Here is a 15,934-nt window from a genome sequence, read left to right as displayed (position 1 = left end):
CCATCAGCCTCCTTCTAAAACATTGGCCTGCCCTCTTCCTGCAATGGGTAGGTTTACCCATTGCATGGATACTTGTGTTCAAACCCACGATGTCAAAATTGGATCGCCATCTGCCTTTCCCAAATGACTCCTAAACCAGTGTTCCCACACATATGCAACTTACGTAGAAGCACTGTCATTCACCTATATGTCCATGTCAGAACTAGATCCTTATAAACCAGCTTCCAATGTGACTTCTTATCAAGTCTATTCTTTATACCATCGGGTCTTTGTAAAATGCTAGTCTGATACTAGGTAGCTTCCTAAAGCTGTGGATAGAGCGAAAGCTTTCTGTCTCCTACTACTGTGTATGTAACCACACAACTGGCCTTCATTTCAACTATAATAAAGTTGGACTTCCCAAAAACTCTCTGTTCTATTCTCATATTCTGTTTCCTTTAATTCACATTTGTCCTACTATTTTGCCTGGCAAATCTGCTATCTACATAAATAAATTTTGGGGTCATCTTTGTCAAAATTCAGTTTCAATGTCATCTGTTCATAAAAGAAGACCTGATTTCTTGTTCAATTTGACTACAGTATTCTCCTCCCGTTTTCCTGAGAAGTCTATGCTTTCCTCTACCACAGTGCCAACTGCATGGTATCCTATTCCTGCACTTCCTTCCCTGTCTCTGTACTAGATTACCACTTGTGGGACATTCAGCAACGTATCTTATTTGCCTTACAATTAATTAGTAGTGATCATGGCTGGGAAGGTGGCTTAGTGCCAGAGTGCTGCCTAGCATGCATGAAGCCCTGGGTTCGATTCCTCAGCACCACATAAACAGAAAACGCTGGAAGTGGTGCTGTGGCTCAAGTGGTAAAGTGCTAGCCTTGAGCAAAAGAAGCTCAGGGACAGTGCCCAGGCCCTGCATTCAAGCCCCAGGACTAACAACAACGACAAAAAAAATTAGTAATGGTCAGCCTAGAACTTGCTACTTTTAAACATTCACTACATTTTGTTCATTGAATTAATTTTTCATTTCTGTAATAACTAGGTTTTTTTTCAGGAACCAATTCTTATCTCAATCACTTTATTATTCCCTCCCTCATAAATTCTTTTTTTTTTTTTTTTTTTTTGGCCAGTCCTGGGCCTTGGACTCAGGGCCTGAGCACTGTCCCTGGCTTCTTCCCGCTCAAGGCTAGCACTCTGCCACTTGAGCCACAGCGCCGCTTCTGGCCGTTTTCTGTATATGTGGTGCTGGGGAATCGAACCTAGGGCCTCGTGTATCCAAGGCAGGCACTCTTGCCACTAGGCTATATCCCCAGCCCCCCTCATAAATTCTTGAAATTCTGTAACAGATTCTCAACTACTCGGCAATACATTAAAGTTTTACCATTATAACTGTTTTAGATTCAGCCATCCCAAAATACTTGATCACAACTTAGCAGGCACAAAATGTTAATCCCACAATTTGAGAGCAGCAAGAGACTCCTTGTGTGACAGATCACTGTGCCTTGTAACAGAACTCTTAAGGAAGAGCAATAAAAGTAAATACTGTAACAAAGCTCCTCCCAGGGAAAAACACTACACATTCAAGATACAGACAGCACAGATTTGAACTAAAGGCTACAGACAACAGACTGCTAAAATCTGATCACTCAGCTCTCTTAGGCATTAACACAGACATTTCTAAAATAACTCAGAAATACCTAAAACACAAAGTGTATCTTATGATTTTAACAAAGATATTTCTTTCCATTGTTGCCTAAATCAACTTTAAGGCTTATATAATTCCTGACCTTTTAGGTACAGGTAGAATAAATAATAGCCAACCAAGTTTTTACAAACTTAAAACCATAGTTCCAGCTAATGAGAAACACAGCTCTATCAACTATAGTAATAATAGGGCTGGGAATATGCTCAAGGCTAGCACTCTGCCACTTGAGCCACAGCGCCACTTCCGGCTGGTGCTGAGGAATCGAACCCAGGGCTTCATATATATGATGTGAGCACTTTAACTTTAAAAGGCTTTTCTCATTAGCACCATAAATGGGCCGTGTGTGATGTAGTCTTCAAATAATGAAAACTACCAACTTTGTGAATTTTACACTTTTAATTTGAAACTAGGCATACCTTGAACGTTAGGTGTATTAATAGAATAGCTCAAGATTTAACTTACTTTTTCTTTCCTGATAAATATTCAGAATCAACTACTAATATTAATGATAAGGTACAATTAAGGCAACTTGATGGGAAAAAAAGACTAGGCTGTATGTACTTAAGAAAAATACTTTTAAGAATGCAGTCATGTCTTATAACATGGTTCAATTTTTAGGGCTTATCTTCATTTAAAAAGTAAAAAGCTACTACCCAGTGTAGCAATTATCTCAACAGCTTTTTTCATTCACACTGTCACTTCTAAGATTATTTTTCCTAAAATATGCTGTTAATTTAAGCACTTGGTCTTAACCTATGACATTCAAATAAAAGACATGTTAAAGTATTTATATGCTTTTCTAAAGTGTTTTACTATCAAAAAGCTTTCTTGAAGATCTAAACCATTTTATTATTTCAAAAAACATAATTTCCTTCAGTGTTTATATACTTATTCAACAAGTACTTGTGAATACTTTGTGTGACTAACACTCATGATAAATCTTTATTCATTCTATTTTATTTTTTGATGCTACTGGAGTTTGAACTCAAAACCCCATACTTGCTAGGAAGACATTATACCATTGAGTCATACCTCCAACACTTTTTTTTTTGGCCCTGGTTATTTCTGAGATAAGTTCTCCCTATCTTCCCTCTGTAGTTCAGATGATAGGCACATACCACTAAACCTAGCATTTAATGCTGAGAAGACAGTCTCATGGACTTTTCTTCTCTGGCTGTCCAGGAAACACTATCCTCCCAATCTCAATCATCTAAGTAGCTAGAATAATAAGCAAACACTACCACATCCAGCTATTGGCTAAGGAGTCTCACATCTATGCTGGGCTGGCCTCAAACTACAATTCTCTTCATCTCAGATTCCTAAGTAGCTAAGAGCATAGGCATGAGCCACCAGTACCTAGCTACAATAAAAATGCTTCTTAAGAGCAGTAAGTACAAGCTTGCATTCTCAGCACAAGGCAAAGAGCTGAACCTCTAATAGATGCTTAGAAACATCTTATTCTTGCTCATATTTTAAAGACTGCATGCAAGCATTAAAGAATAAACATTTCACTACCTCTTTTGAGTTATACACCTTCATTTTAAAAATTAAAAATGCCATCCAAAGGTTAGAAAGCACGAATGAACAGTATTTCTCAAGAACTTACTTGCTGACTTCTTTATATTGGGCTATCTCCTCAATATACAGGAGGTCATGCAACCGTGACTGATAGTTGGTCTTGGTCAATGATTTGTCTAAAACGGACTGAGTAAACAGCTGGTCAGCAGAGAGAGGAATTTGGTATCTGATAAGAAGGCTCTTCTCCAAATCAGTAGTTTCATTAGGTTCAAAATCTATAATAGTCTTAGAAGAAGAATCCCACCGCTTAGCTGTGGTTACTAGCTGTTGTTTTGCATGCATCAGGTATTCAAGATCTAAATGGAAATAAGAAACACATTTATAAAGGAACATAACATTAAAATACATTATGTATCTTGCTAAGAAAATTTCAAATGCTAGAACTAAAATTATTAAAAACAGAATGCAAAAACTCAAAAAGTATTATCAAGTGTTACCCCCAAATCAGAAACTTTTCAACATTTAACAAAATAATGCTATTAGAAATCCTGTTAAAAGGTCCCTTTTCTGTGTACAGGTCCTGGGGCTTGAGCTTGGGGCCTGGGTGCTATATCTGAGCTATTTGCTCCAGTTTAGCACTCCACCACTGGAGCCACAGCTCTACTCCTGGCTTTTTTGGTGATTAATAGGAAGTAAGAGTCTCACAGACATTCCTGCTCAGGCTGGCTTCAAATCTCAATTCTCAGATCTCAGCCTCCTAAGTAGCTAGGATGACAGGTGTGAGCTATCAGTGCCTGGCAAGAATGCCATTTTACATAACAAGTTGGACACACATTAAATAGTTATTAATGGTTTTTCAATGTAGATTAGGTCTTAGAATTTAACTCTCCAGTGCAGAGAAATCTAATCTGTAGAAAGATCTGATACATTCTTCATATCAAGTGAAACTATGCATTTCTTTCTCCCTCCTACCAATATCTATGCCATTACAAGAAAGAGGAGATCTTACAGAACTTCCCTTGTATGATAAAGTGGAGTGAAACTATCCGAAAGTGGGCTTTGTGCAAACAAAAGCAGTTTAGATAACACAATAGAGAGAGGAATGGGGGCAAAGAGAGTCATAACATTCAATCTACACACATGAGGGCTGGGAATGTGGCCTAGTGGCAAGAGTGCTTGCCTCATATACATGACGCCCCAGGTTCGATTCCTCAGCACCACATATATAGAAAAAAGGCCAGAAGTGGTGCTGTGGCTCAAGTGGCAGAGTGCTAGCCTTGAGCAAAAAGAAGCCAGGGACAGTGCTCAGGCCCTGAGTTCAAGCCCCAGGACTGGCAAAAAAAAAAAAAACTCAATGTACATACATAAAAATGGAATTGGGAAACTGGAGGGGATTGGTGGGGTTGGATAGATGGAGGGATGATACTGACATGGGTGACATTGTACACATAAATTGACATGTTGAACTGAAACCCATTAGTACAACTATTTTTGAGATTTTTTTATGATTAAATAAGAAAAATGACATCCAATGCCATTTACACATCACTTCTGAAAAATTCCAGCTTTGTTTCAGTGAACTGATACCATAAATAGGACATGCTGACACAAATGGGGATCTATTCAAATTTGGCATCTCTGAAAAAAAACCTGTAGCACACCGCCAGTCCAGGATGAGAGCCACAGACTCAGTGCAGCAAGCTTACTCAGTATATAGAGCCTATTACTACCTCCTGGGTGGAAACTTACAAAAAAACTCGGACAAAGGGAAAAAATTTTCAGCTGCCTTACTAGGCCAGTATCTAGTTTCAGTAGCATGTAATTGGTAAGACAGTTTTACATCACAGGTTAAAATTTGAAAAAGAAATACAAAGTTCAGGCCAAGATCAGTGAGTCTCAAAATATAAAGCGAGGGCTGGGAATATGGCCTAGTGGTAAGTGCTCGCCTCGAATACATGAAGCCCTGGGTTCGATTCCTCAGCACCACATATATAGAAAAAAGCCAGAAGTGGTGCTGTGGCTCAAGAGGTAGAGTGCTGGCCTTGAACAAAAAGAAGCCATGGACAGTGCTCAGGCCCTGAGTCCACACCCAGTACTGGCAACAAAAACAAAACAAATAATCAAAATACAAAGATAAGTTAACCTAAACTATCTTTGAAATAAGAATATGGCTGTAACTACCTTGTGATGCCTTTAGTGAAGGATTTTCAATTTTATCTATCCTTTTGTCAAACTCATGATGTTCTGAACCAGGGCCTCACAGATACTAGGTAAGCACTCTTACCACTGAGCTACACATCATCCCTGCTTTTGCACATTTTTTTTTTTTTTTTTTTTTTTTGCCAGTCCTGGGCCTTGGACTCAGGGCCTGAGCACTGTCCCTGGCTTCTTTTTGCTCAAGGCTAGCACTCTGCCACTTGAGCCACAGCGCCGCTTCTGGCCGTTTTCTGTATATGTGGTGCTGGGGAATCGAACCTAGGGCCTCGTGTATCCGAGGCAGGCACTCTTGCCACTAGGCTATATCCCCAGCCCCTTTTGCACATTTTAAATGTTACATATTCTAAACATGTTAAGTATAGTCATCCACCAAGAGAAATTTCTCTATATTAACAAATATCCTGAAAACTGACAGTTTGAAATCACACAGGAGCCAGGCACTGTGGCTCATGCTCATAATCCTATCTACTCAGGAGGCTGAGATCCTAAGGATCCCTATTTGAAGACAGCAGTAGCAGGAAAGTCCATCAAAAAGTCAGAAGTAGAGCTGTGATTCAAGTGGTAGATTATGGGCCTTGAGTGGAAAAAGCTAAAGGACAGTACCAGGTCCTAAGTTTAAGCCCCAGTATAGGCATCAAAATAGAAATAGAAAGAGACACAGAGAGATACCGGGAGAGGGAGAGGGAGAAGTGGGAGAGGAGGGAGAAGGAGAGAAGGAAAAAGGCGGTGGAGGGAGAGGGAAGGAAAGGGGGAAAAGGGAAAGAAAAGAAAAAGGAAAAGGAAAGGAAAACACGCAAGGCCCAGAGACATATGTAGAATGTTTGATCAGCCCACACAAAACCCTGGATTTGGATTTGACCTCCAGCCTCTAAGAATACAAAAATCAAACACCCTGAATCGACAGTCTGTCTTTGTAAGTAGCCACACAAGCATAAGTTTCCTAAAGTACACTAAACACATCTTGAAATCATTCTAAAATTAATCTCTACCTATTCCTCAGTAAAACATAGCTAAAGTATTTAAATTATGCAAATGCCAATATTCCTAAATTACACATACCATCAACTAAAGATTAGAGGCTCGTTATCATCCGTATACAAGATGTGCACAACTTTCAGCCTTAATTCAAGTCAAAAAGAAAAACAGCAATGATACAGCAACAAACCAAATAATCAGCTCTTTTAACAAAATAAAATGCAGAATATTGAAGAATGTATTCAGAATGTCTTGAGGGTGAGAAAATATATTTTTAATTATACTTGCAGTTTTATTGTATGTATTTAAGCTAGTTCACATCATGCTAAAATTAATACTACATTCTCAAACTTTAAAAAAATCTGTGAATAACTAGGAAGAACAAATTATTGGGACAACAAACCTAAAATGTTAGATTTTTGTTTTCTTTTGAAGCACTGGGGGATTGAACACAGGTCTCAATGTGTGTTACCCAAGAACTCTTATCTATCACTTGAGCTAGGCCCCCAACCCTGGGAGATGGTCTTTGAAACAGGTTACCTCTTTATCCCAGACTAGCTGAGAACTTGCTACATTTCTGCCTCAGTCTCCCAAGCACTAGATTACAGGTATGTACACCCACACCTGCAACCTCAAAGAGCGTTTTGTATCACCTGTACCATATGCAAACCGAATTATGCACAGAAAATAATACAACTTTTCTAGTTACACTGCAACTATTCATTTGAGGAAAGTAGCAGAGGAACAGTGCTTCTTTATACTCATGTTGTCTGTTCCCATCTTCACTTTAGGAAATTTCTAAGTATCTTGAGAGGTTAGCTTTTTTCGCTCAAGGCTAGTACTCTACCAGTTGAGCTAGTACTCTACCACTTCCAGCTTTTTTGGTGCTTAACTGGAGATAAGAGTCTCACAGACTTTGCTGCTGGGCTGGCTCTTCAACTCTCAGATTTCAGTCTCCTGAATAGCCAGGGTTACAGGCATGAGCCACTGATGCCTAGAGCAAATGTGCCTATTTTTTAATTACTATAAACACAATGTAGGGCAGAGGAAACCTGGGTTAGCAGAATAAAGAATCTTGAAAACAATCAAAAGGTCCTAGTCCCAGTAACTACTTTCTCTTGTAAGAAAAGACACATTTACCTTGACATGACAAAAGTCATCTAGCTTGTCAAAACCTAGATTTAGACTTTTCCTTTTATAATGTTAAAAACCTTGTAGCAGGGGCTGGGAATATGGCCTAGTGGCAAGAGTGCTTGCCTCGTATACATGAAGCCCTGGGTTCAATTCCCCAGTACCACATATATAGAAAGTGGCGCTGTGGCTCAAGCAGCAGAGTGCTAGCCTTGAGCAAAAAAGAAGCCAGGGACAGTGCCCAGGCCCTGAGGCCAAGCCCCAGTACTGAGGCCAAAAAAAAAATCTTTTAACAGAAAACAAATTTTGTACATTTTATATTGCTATCTTATAATACAAATTTTTCCTGTATCCTTGAACCATAAAGTTCACTGCATTAAATTATTTCATGTTTCCAAATTAACTCATGAAAGTATTTTTTCAATTACTTTTTAAGCACAAATACTTAAAAGTAAAGCCTTAAGGGAAAACAAAAAGATTTACAAAACTACAAACAATTATGAAAACACGATACCTGTATCATAAAAAGGGAGCTGTTCTGATCTGCACCACATGAATAAAATATAAATTATTATAGTTACGTGAGGATAGAAGAGAAACATCAGAAGGCAGACTTGTAGTTGCCAGGCTCCAAACCTGAGAGCTCTCCAGAAATCCTTCAATTCCCATATAGTGTTCTCTTGCATACTATGGCCTTCATGTCTCTACTCTTTGCTTTGTGTCCTTCTATCTAAAATCCTCTCTTATATTTTGAAAACTTGCCAGACACTAGCAGCTCATACCTATAATCCTAGCTACTCAGAAGCTACTCCTAGCTACTGAGATCTAAGGATTGCGTTGTGAAGGCTGCTTGGAGCAGGAAAGCCCACGAGACTCATATTCCAATTAACCACAAAAAGCTGGAGGTGCAGCTGTGGCTCAAGTAGCAGAGTGCTGGTCTTGAGCAAAAGCAACTCAGGGGCAATGCCCAGGCCCAGAGTTCAAGCCCCATTACTGGCATATAAGTGCACAACACATACACGAGTTTCCTCTTCTTGCTTTCTTCACTGTGTATAAGTCAGAAATGGTGTGATGGTATAAAAGTAACAACTATTTACAACATGCCTACTATTTAGATACTGTACAGAGATTACTTTCAGACCTCACAGTCATCTAACATAGATAAATATTTAAGCTCAGAGATGCCTAGGGTCACATAACACAACTAAGTGGGAAGTGAGTACTGGATACTTTTTTTTTTTTTTTTTGCCAGCCCTGAGGCTAGAGGGCCCTGGCCCTGAGCTTCTTTTGCTCAAGGCTAGTACTCTACCACTTGAGTGACAGTGCCACTTACACCTTTTTCTGTTTACATTGTACTGAAGAACCAAACCCAGGACTTCATGCATGCTAGGCAAACACTCTACCACTAAACCACATTCCCAGCCCCTCAAAACATTTCTGTTTGACACTGAATTTCATCCTCTTCTCCAACTAGCCAAGTAGCAGATACCTAAAGCCAAAGTAGTCTTTGTGCCTTCATTCCCCCTGACCCACAGAGCTGCCCTTGACCTATTTCCACATTTGCCCATCATCCTTTTCATTTAAAGACATTTAACATTTTGCATTGACTAGATAGTTTTTTATTTAGCCAGGAGATTCTTGACCACACTTAAAAGTTATTCTTCTTCTGGGGAAACCAAATCACTACTCTAAAAGCACCCTTTAAGATATAACCCACAGGTAAGCCAAGCACATTCTTTTACATTTCGTTGTAGGGTCTCTATTATTTAAATTTCTTTATAAATTGCAAAGTGTGCTTTCCAGTAGCTCCAAAAACTACTTACTCCTACAGAGAGTAAACTGAACCACCCAAGCCAAAACCAGCCCAGTTATCTGAAAATAAAGTTTTATTTTACCATTCATTTATATACTACCTTCTGGCCACTTTCTCAAATACAGTGCTGGACAGTTGGGACAGAAACTCTGTGCTGTGAAATATCTAAAAGAGTCACTACCTAGTCCCCTGTAGAAATAACTTGACAAATCTACACTTTTGCTTTTATCATTACTTTATCAAAGTAAAAATTCCCAAGAGTACTAAGAAAACAATGACCAAAATGCACTCAACCAAAAGTGAGTGGGAAATAAGGGCAAAATGAAGTCTGGGTAATACTAGCAAGACATTAACACCTAACTGTAAAATTTGGCCACAAATGCTTTAACAAAGGCTGGACATAAAGGTCTATGCCTGAAATTCTAGCACTCAAGAGGCTGAAGGCTTGTGAGTTCAAGGCCATGTGGGCTACACAGTGAAATAATCTCAAAAAGAATTTTGTTGTTGTTTTGGCCTGACCTAACAAGAAAAGGAGACAGACCATTCTACCTTTCCTCCATTTCTAAACAATAAAATCCTAGCTTTGGTCATGAAAAGAACAACCTTTTCTAGGGTCTCGAATGAGACCCTGTAGTTTTTTTATTGTGGTTATACAGTCAATAAAACAGCATCTTTCATACAGCTGTGCTATTAACGTATTGTTACATAAAGACTTAAATATTTCTTAAGTAAAGCACCTCTAAATCCAACCAAAAGACAAATGACTAACATCCTTTTGGATCTAGACCTAAACTTCAGGGAATGATGTGGCAGTGTTCAAAACACATCAAGATCTTTTGCAGGTGCTTATGTGCCTAAACCAGGATCCTCTTCCCACAAGCAAAGAGCAGTCTTATTAGACATGCTGCTCTCCTGAACAAAGTGTGAGTACACTGACTGACATAGGAAGCCTTACTTACACAGAGGACTTCTCATTTACAGATAATGTACCCATATCACCGCATCAGCAAATCTAACTGGACAGTCCGCAGAACAAAGAAACAGGCACTGAGGGTACATACACACTATTAAGAAGACACTCTACCCAAATGAATGCTGAAGGATTCATTCTGCTAAAATCATCTTACAGTAAAATGAAATTGGTAACAACAAAAAAGACATAATCATCTACTCACATAAGCTCAGGGAACACAAAGAAAGATCCCAAGGACTGGAATGAAGAGATCAGGGCTCACAGGGAGCCTCTCCTCACCCACTACACAGCAAATGTTTCAATTAACTTGGGAGGTTTTCTTTTCCTTATGCCCTCCCTGGGAGGTTTTTTTCCTCATCCCCTCCCTATCTGTGGAATACTTCAGGGCCAAAACAATCCTTCAAAGTTGCCTTTTAATACATTGTATCGGGGGAAAAAGTCTAAATATTACCTTCTGTAGAAGCTGCATCAATCATTACTCTTTGCATGAGCACTGGTTCCAATCCAAAGTCGAAAACTATGGTTTGGCGAAAAGTTCCGAATATTTCTGTGTTAAATGCTATCCCGACTTTATACACGTAATGATCTAATCCATTTTGGGCCATCTTTCCTCCTATCCATTCTTGACAGTTTTCTGGGACTTCTTGTGATACCTGGGTAGTACTATCTCCGGCAGATATTGCAATGATACTAAAATGAGGACGATGAGCATCATAAAGCAATGCTACACGATACAGCATTCTTGCAGGCTACAAGGAAGTTAAAATAGTTCATTGAGTACAAGGGGATGAAAAATCCAATTGTAATTGGGATCTTCTATGAAACTATTTCCATAAGGGACTTTCTCATGCTTCTAAGAGACTATGTTAAAAGTACAAAGTGTGCCCATAAGCCATTTAACAAAAAACTCAAGACCCAGTGAGAAGAAAATAGCTGTTTAATGCTACATTTATGCCATATCACTATCCTTCTTGATCCTTCCTGGTCTATTTACCTTTTCAATGGAAAACTCTATCTCCTTTTATCACCTTCAACCTCCAACTGCTCATATCCTTTGCCCAAAAAAGGTTTATGGAGCCTCATATTGGAACCCTTCACAGCAAGGCAGTTACCTTGGATTGGGGTCAAGGCTGAAGCTAGAGGTTTGGATATTTTTCCTCTCCAGATACAGACAGTAAAGTGGAAGAAACACCACCAAAAAGAACACAATAATTCCCACTGAACATAGTCACTGAAAGTTTTTACTTTGTTTCAATCCTAAACATTATCATTATCTACTCTTAAGACCAGAACCACTGCAGAAAATATCTATTAAAAAACTCTTAACAAAATTTGACTTCATTAAGCCAAATATAAAAACAAGGCATTGTTTAAAAGGCTTAGAACTGCCAAATTAAAACTTAACTTTTAACTAGTTAATTGTAAGCCATGAACTCCATTCTAATTCCAAGTTTATAAGATAGTACATCAGACTTCTTTATCATATAAATAAGAAAGCATCCTAAACATCTAAAAAGAACTGAAAGTTAAAAATCATACTATTAGTGACTGAAATACAAAAAATGCACTTTAGTATAATACTGAACCTACATAAAATGAACTTAGATTAAAGCATTTTCAATTCTTTCAAGGTCCAAAGAAGCTTCAAGACAACTACATAAACGCTCTATTCTTCAATAAGTACAAAATGCATACCTTACAAGTGAGAGCAAAGGTCCATATCTGGCGAGACTTTTTGGTGTTGACGGTAATGGACAGGTCGGGATTGTGCTCTACCTTTACTCCTTCTATACATTCGCTAAGCTGAAAATAAGGCAGTAATGTCAGTCCTATCACAGAAAAGAAAAACTGCTAGCAAATACACATCAACAGAGCCATATTAATTCATTCACCAAACGAGGTATTGTCTACCATCATTTTTAGTTATTTTTATAAGAACAAAATATGATTCTAAAAGTAAAAAAATAAGAAAATTAACCGAAACCAAAAAGTAGCCATCAAAAACTACCTGAAAGGTAACAAATAAAATACAGCAAAATGTCAAACAGCTTAGTTTTGTTCTTTATGTTAACAAATAGGTCTACTTTTGCTACTAAAATTTGTACACCATTTTACTAAGAAAAACTTCTTCATATACTTGATAAGGAAATAAATCAAAACATAGCACATGAAAGGTCAGGATTCAAACATGTTTATTGTTTCAGAGGAAAAAAAAGATAGTATTTCTTACCACTTTCTCAGGAGATAATGAGTTCATCCACTTTTCTATCAATGTTTCCATGTAACTGCCTGAAAGCTGTTTGTTCTCATTCTGCTGCTTCAGTTTTATTAACCGGGAAGCATATCTTTTCTGCCATTCCGCTAGTTCCTCCTGGGAATGTGCTGAAGTACACTGCGCACCATACCTACAGATTCCTTGCTCTAAAAATCTAAGTGGAATAGGAAAGTCTGTTTTATCATATACTTTGTTTACACTATTTAAAGATTAATGTCCAGTACTTGCCCTCAGCCTCCTCAATGACAAAAACAAAACATCTTCTGAAAGGCCATATTTATCACAGAGTCACATACAAAAGGGAGGGGGAAGATGTTCAGAGAACATGAGAGTATTTATGACAACCAAAACATCTGTCAGTCTCTGTTTCTTCCATTTCTTTCTTGGGAATAAGTAAAGGGTCTTAAAGCACAATATATTCCTAACTTCTTTGTCCAAAACACATGGAAAAGTTGCTTCCTTTGTGATACAGGGCCTATTAGCCAACTTCTCTGAGAGCATAAATTTCTTAAAGGAACACTGACACCAAGTAGATGAGCTGCCCCCACACGGACATGACTACTTTCCAAATGATATGACCTCAGAAAATGTTCCACAACTAGGAATTCAATCCTGAAAAAAACTTAGTACACTAGTAAATGATCATTTCAAGACTTCTACTTTTCCTCTTCAAATGCAATGCTTTTATTCTTTTCTTTTCTACATATTACTTACATTTCATTAAAATATTGGAGAATATTGTTTTAAATAATTTAGAATTTCTACATTAAAGAGACACAAGTGTATTCAACTGTCATAGTCAAGTCTTCAAGAGGTAAACACCTAATTGTTCACTTCAAAAGATACAGAGATGACTTCTCTGTGTTTGTGACTCAGAAACACTGGAGTGACTACAGCTAACATATATGTCAAAAACTCCCTAAGACTTTTGAGTAACCACAGCACAAAGAAAAGATAAAAATATATGACAGATACACTCATTACACTGATTTGGTCATTATACTGTGTGTGTGTGTGTGTGTGTGTAATGTATCCCATAAGATATACAATTAGGTGTCAACAAAAAGAAAACTCAATTCACATTTATATGATCAAAAAGAAAGGTAAAATATTTTGACCATTCATTTTATTAGTTTTAAATATGCTGCAAAAAGCCAGGTTTTTTTTAACTAGTAGAGACCAAAAAAAACTGATAAAAAGGAAGAAATGGAAATCAAACTACAAAGTGTAAAACAGACACAAGAGAGATGATGTGTTACAATTTTCAACTGGAAAAACATGGGAAATGAGAAATACAACACAAACCCCAGCACAATACATATTCAATGGCACACAACACTGAAAAGCTGTGTGCATGTAGTTTCTCCTGGTGGTGCAACAAAGTATTGGAGTTTAAAATCATGGTATTTATAAATCAGTAATTCTTACATGCTCCAGAAGACAATTTTAAAATCATGTATTTATGTCCTTTAAATGTGGTGTCCTTTAAAGTATGTGGTCATGAAGGAAAAATTGTGTCTGTTTTGCTGTATTTCCCTAAAAAAAACGGAGGTCTCTTACATTCATCTGGATAATAAGTCTCAGATTTCCTTTCATATGCTAGTGCTCTACCACTCCTACAACACCATGCCACTCATGCCACTAGGACTAGCAATATTTACTACTTGGCTTCATTAATTCCACCACAAAAAGCACTACTGTCTTGACTACTCAATAATCTAAACCATGTGTCAAATTTCCATCATTATCAAAAAAAGACAACTAGAGTGAGAATTTCTATCTAAAAGCCCATTAGTTACTAGTTGCTATAAAAAGTACTAGTTTGCCTTTTTAAATGTAACTTCCCTATTTCTTTCTATATGTAAATTGTTAAAGTTTAGTCCTTTAAATTGCTTGTGATTTCAATATAAGGAATACTTGGGAGAGAGATATTATTCAGGAAAGTAACTAGGATAATGTCTATTTTGTGCTCTATTTCAGTTAATATAACTTCAACTTCAATCACCAAATCTAGGTAAATTTCACATTGAGATACCAGCAATTAAGTTCAGCCATGAAAATACATATAACTGGTAGTATTAAAAATTTCTGAACAGTCTTAGTGACCTGCATTTACATCATTATTGTTCATAATTAAAGTAAGTCTCATGGGCATGGTTTTGACTTTTATTACTTAATAACAATGACCTTTATGGCTTTTGTTTCAAATGGGAAATAAACTATTTTACCCCAAAAATCTTCCTTCACAGATTATACTTTTCCTCCTTTGAATTTGAATGACTACTTTTCAAAAGGTGAAGGAAAATTATCTATCCTTTCAACAAAGACATGTAATTGGTTTAAAAACAAAAATTCACATTACCTTTTACACAAAGTATATTCCTCGCTGCTTGTGATTCCCCTAGGTGGTGGGCGGAAATGCCAACCATTACAAGACCCTAGGGAGTAATCAGGATATAGTCTTATCATTTGAGGCTACCTAATAATTCTGATACTTAATGAGTAAGAAATACTATATCCCTCCACAAACATCATCCCAGATGATGTAAAAAAGACACAAGACCCTTGCCTCTACCAATCAACTGAGTCCAGCAACTATGTGAAATGCAGAAATCACTGGAGAGGCAGTTAACCCAGCAGCTACATGGAGTTGGTGGCCCTACCCCTGCCCTGGCAACTGGTAGACCTATTTCCAGTGCCACCTCTTCCCTAAAAACTCAGAGAAAGTAGCATGCTTATCGTTTTCTTAAGCATTCCATTCTGAATCCTCTAGGAATGGCAAAATGTCTGCATCCTGGAAGAAAATCTTACATAATGAATTCCAGTGCTACATACTGAGCAAGACTCATCTCACACATGATGGTATACATCCTTTTTGTAACTGAAATCAAGTTCAAACATTGACTTCTGACATAGGAGCTTAAAAAACTGTTTACTTTGGGGTACAACAAGCTTTTGATTCTTTTACTTGAGGTCCCAAATAAGCCAAAGAAAATACAGCTTAAGACAGAGAACGTTAAAAGCTTTAGAGGCTGAGCAACCATTTCTATTTCCTCACAAGTCATCATACCATCTCACCCTGAGGGGGAAAAAGCCACATTGAGTTTAAAGGTATGCTTCACCCCTTACCAGCTGGGTGACTTTGGGAAAACTACTATACTTTAATAAATATCCATTTCAACACCTCTTGAAAAGATGGAGAAAGATTCTAAGAAGTTGGCACAAGCCATGAAAACCACTACAGCAGTGCCTGGCACACAGCAAACATTCAGTGAATGTTGGGCTCTCTTCCTTTTGTCTGGCAAAAGAGGGAAGGAAGAAACCATTTTACA

At 37.7% G+C, this 15,934-nt stretch overlaps 1 protein-coding gene across 6 annotated transcripts in view; it reads right to left on the bottom strand.

The window, feature by feature from the left end:
• Helz (helicase with zinc finger) overlaps positions 1 to 15,934 on the bottom strand; it is a 146,815-nt gene that overhangs the window by 76,309 nt on the left and 54,572 nt on the right. For 5 of the 6 annotated variants that reach the window (XM_048366932.1, XM_048366935.1, XM_048366933.1 and 2 more), the window contains 5 exons: positions 14,965 to 15,040; positions 12,558 to 12,756; positions 12,023 to 12,130; positions 10,779 to 11,076; positions 3,307 to 3,574 (listed from right to left, as the gene is read on the bottom strand). In XM_048366932.1, the coding sequence (XP_048222889.1) occupies positions 3,307 to 3,574; positions 10,779 to 11,076; positions 12,023 to 12,130; positions 12,558 to 12,756; positions 14,965 to 15,040 (949 nt within the window). The remainder of the gene's footprint in view (positions 1 to 3,306; positions 3,575 to 10,778; positions 11,077 to 12,022; positions 12,131 to 12,557; positions 12,757 to 14,964; positions 15,041 to 15,934) is intronic. The other variant, XM_048366937.1, reaches the window with a different exon arrangement.

Source organism: Perognathus longimembris, chromosome 17 (genome assembly GCF_023159225.1).
Source record: "Perognathus longimembris pacificus isolate PPM17 chromosome 17, ASM2315922v1, whole genome shotgun sequence".
Lineage (NCBI taxonomy): Eukaryota > Metazoa > Chordata > Mammalia > Rodentia > Heteromyidae > Perognathus > Perognathus longimembris.
This window is presented reverse-complemented; position numbering and strand designations above follow the sequence as displayed.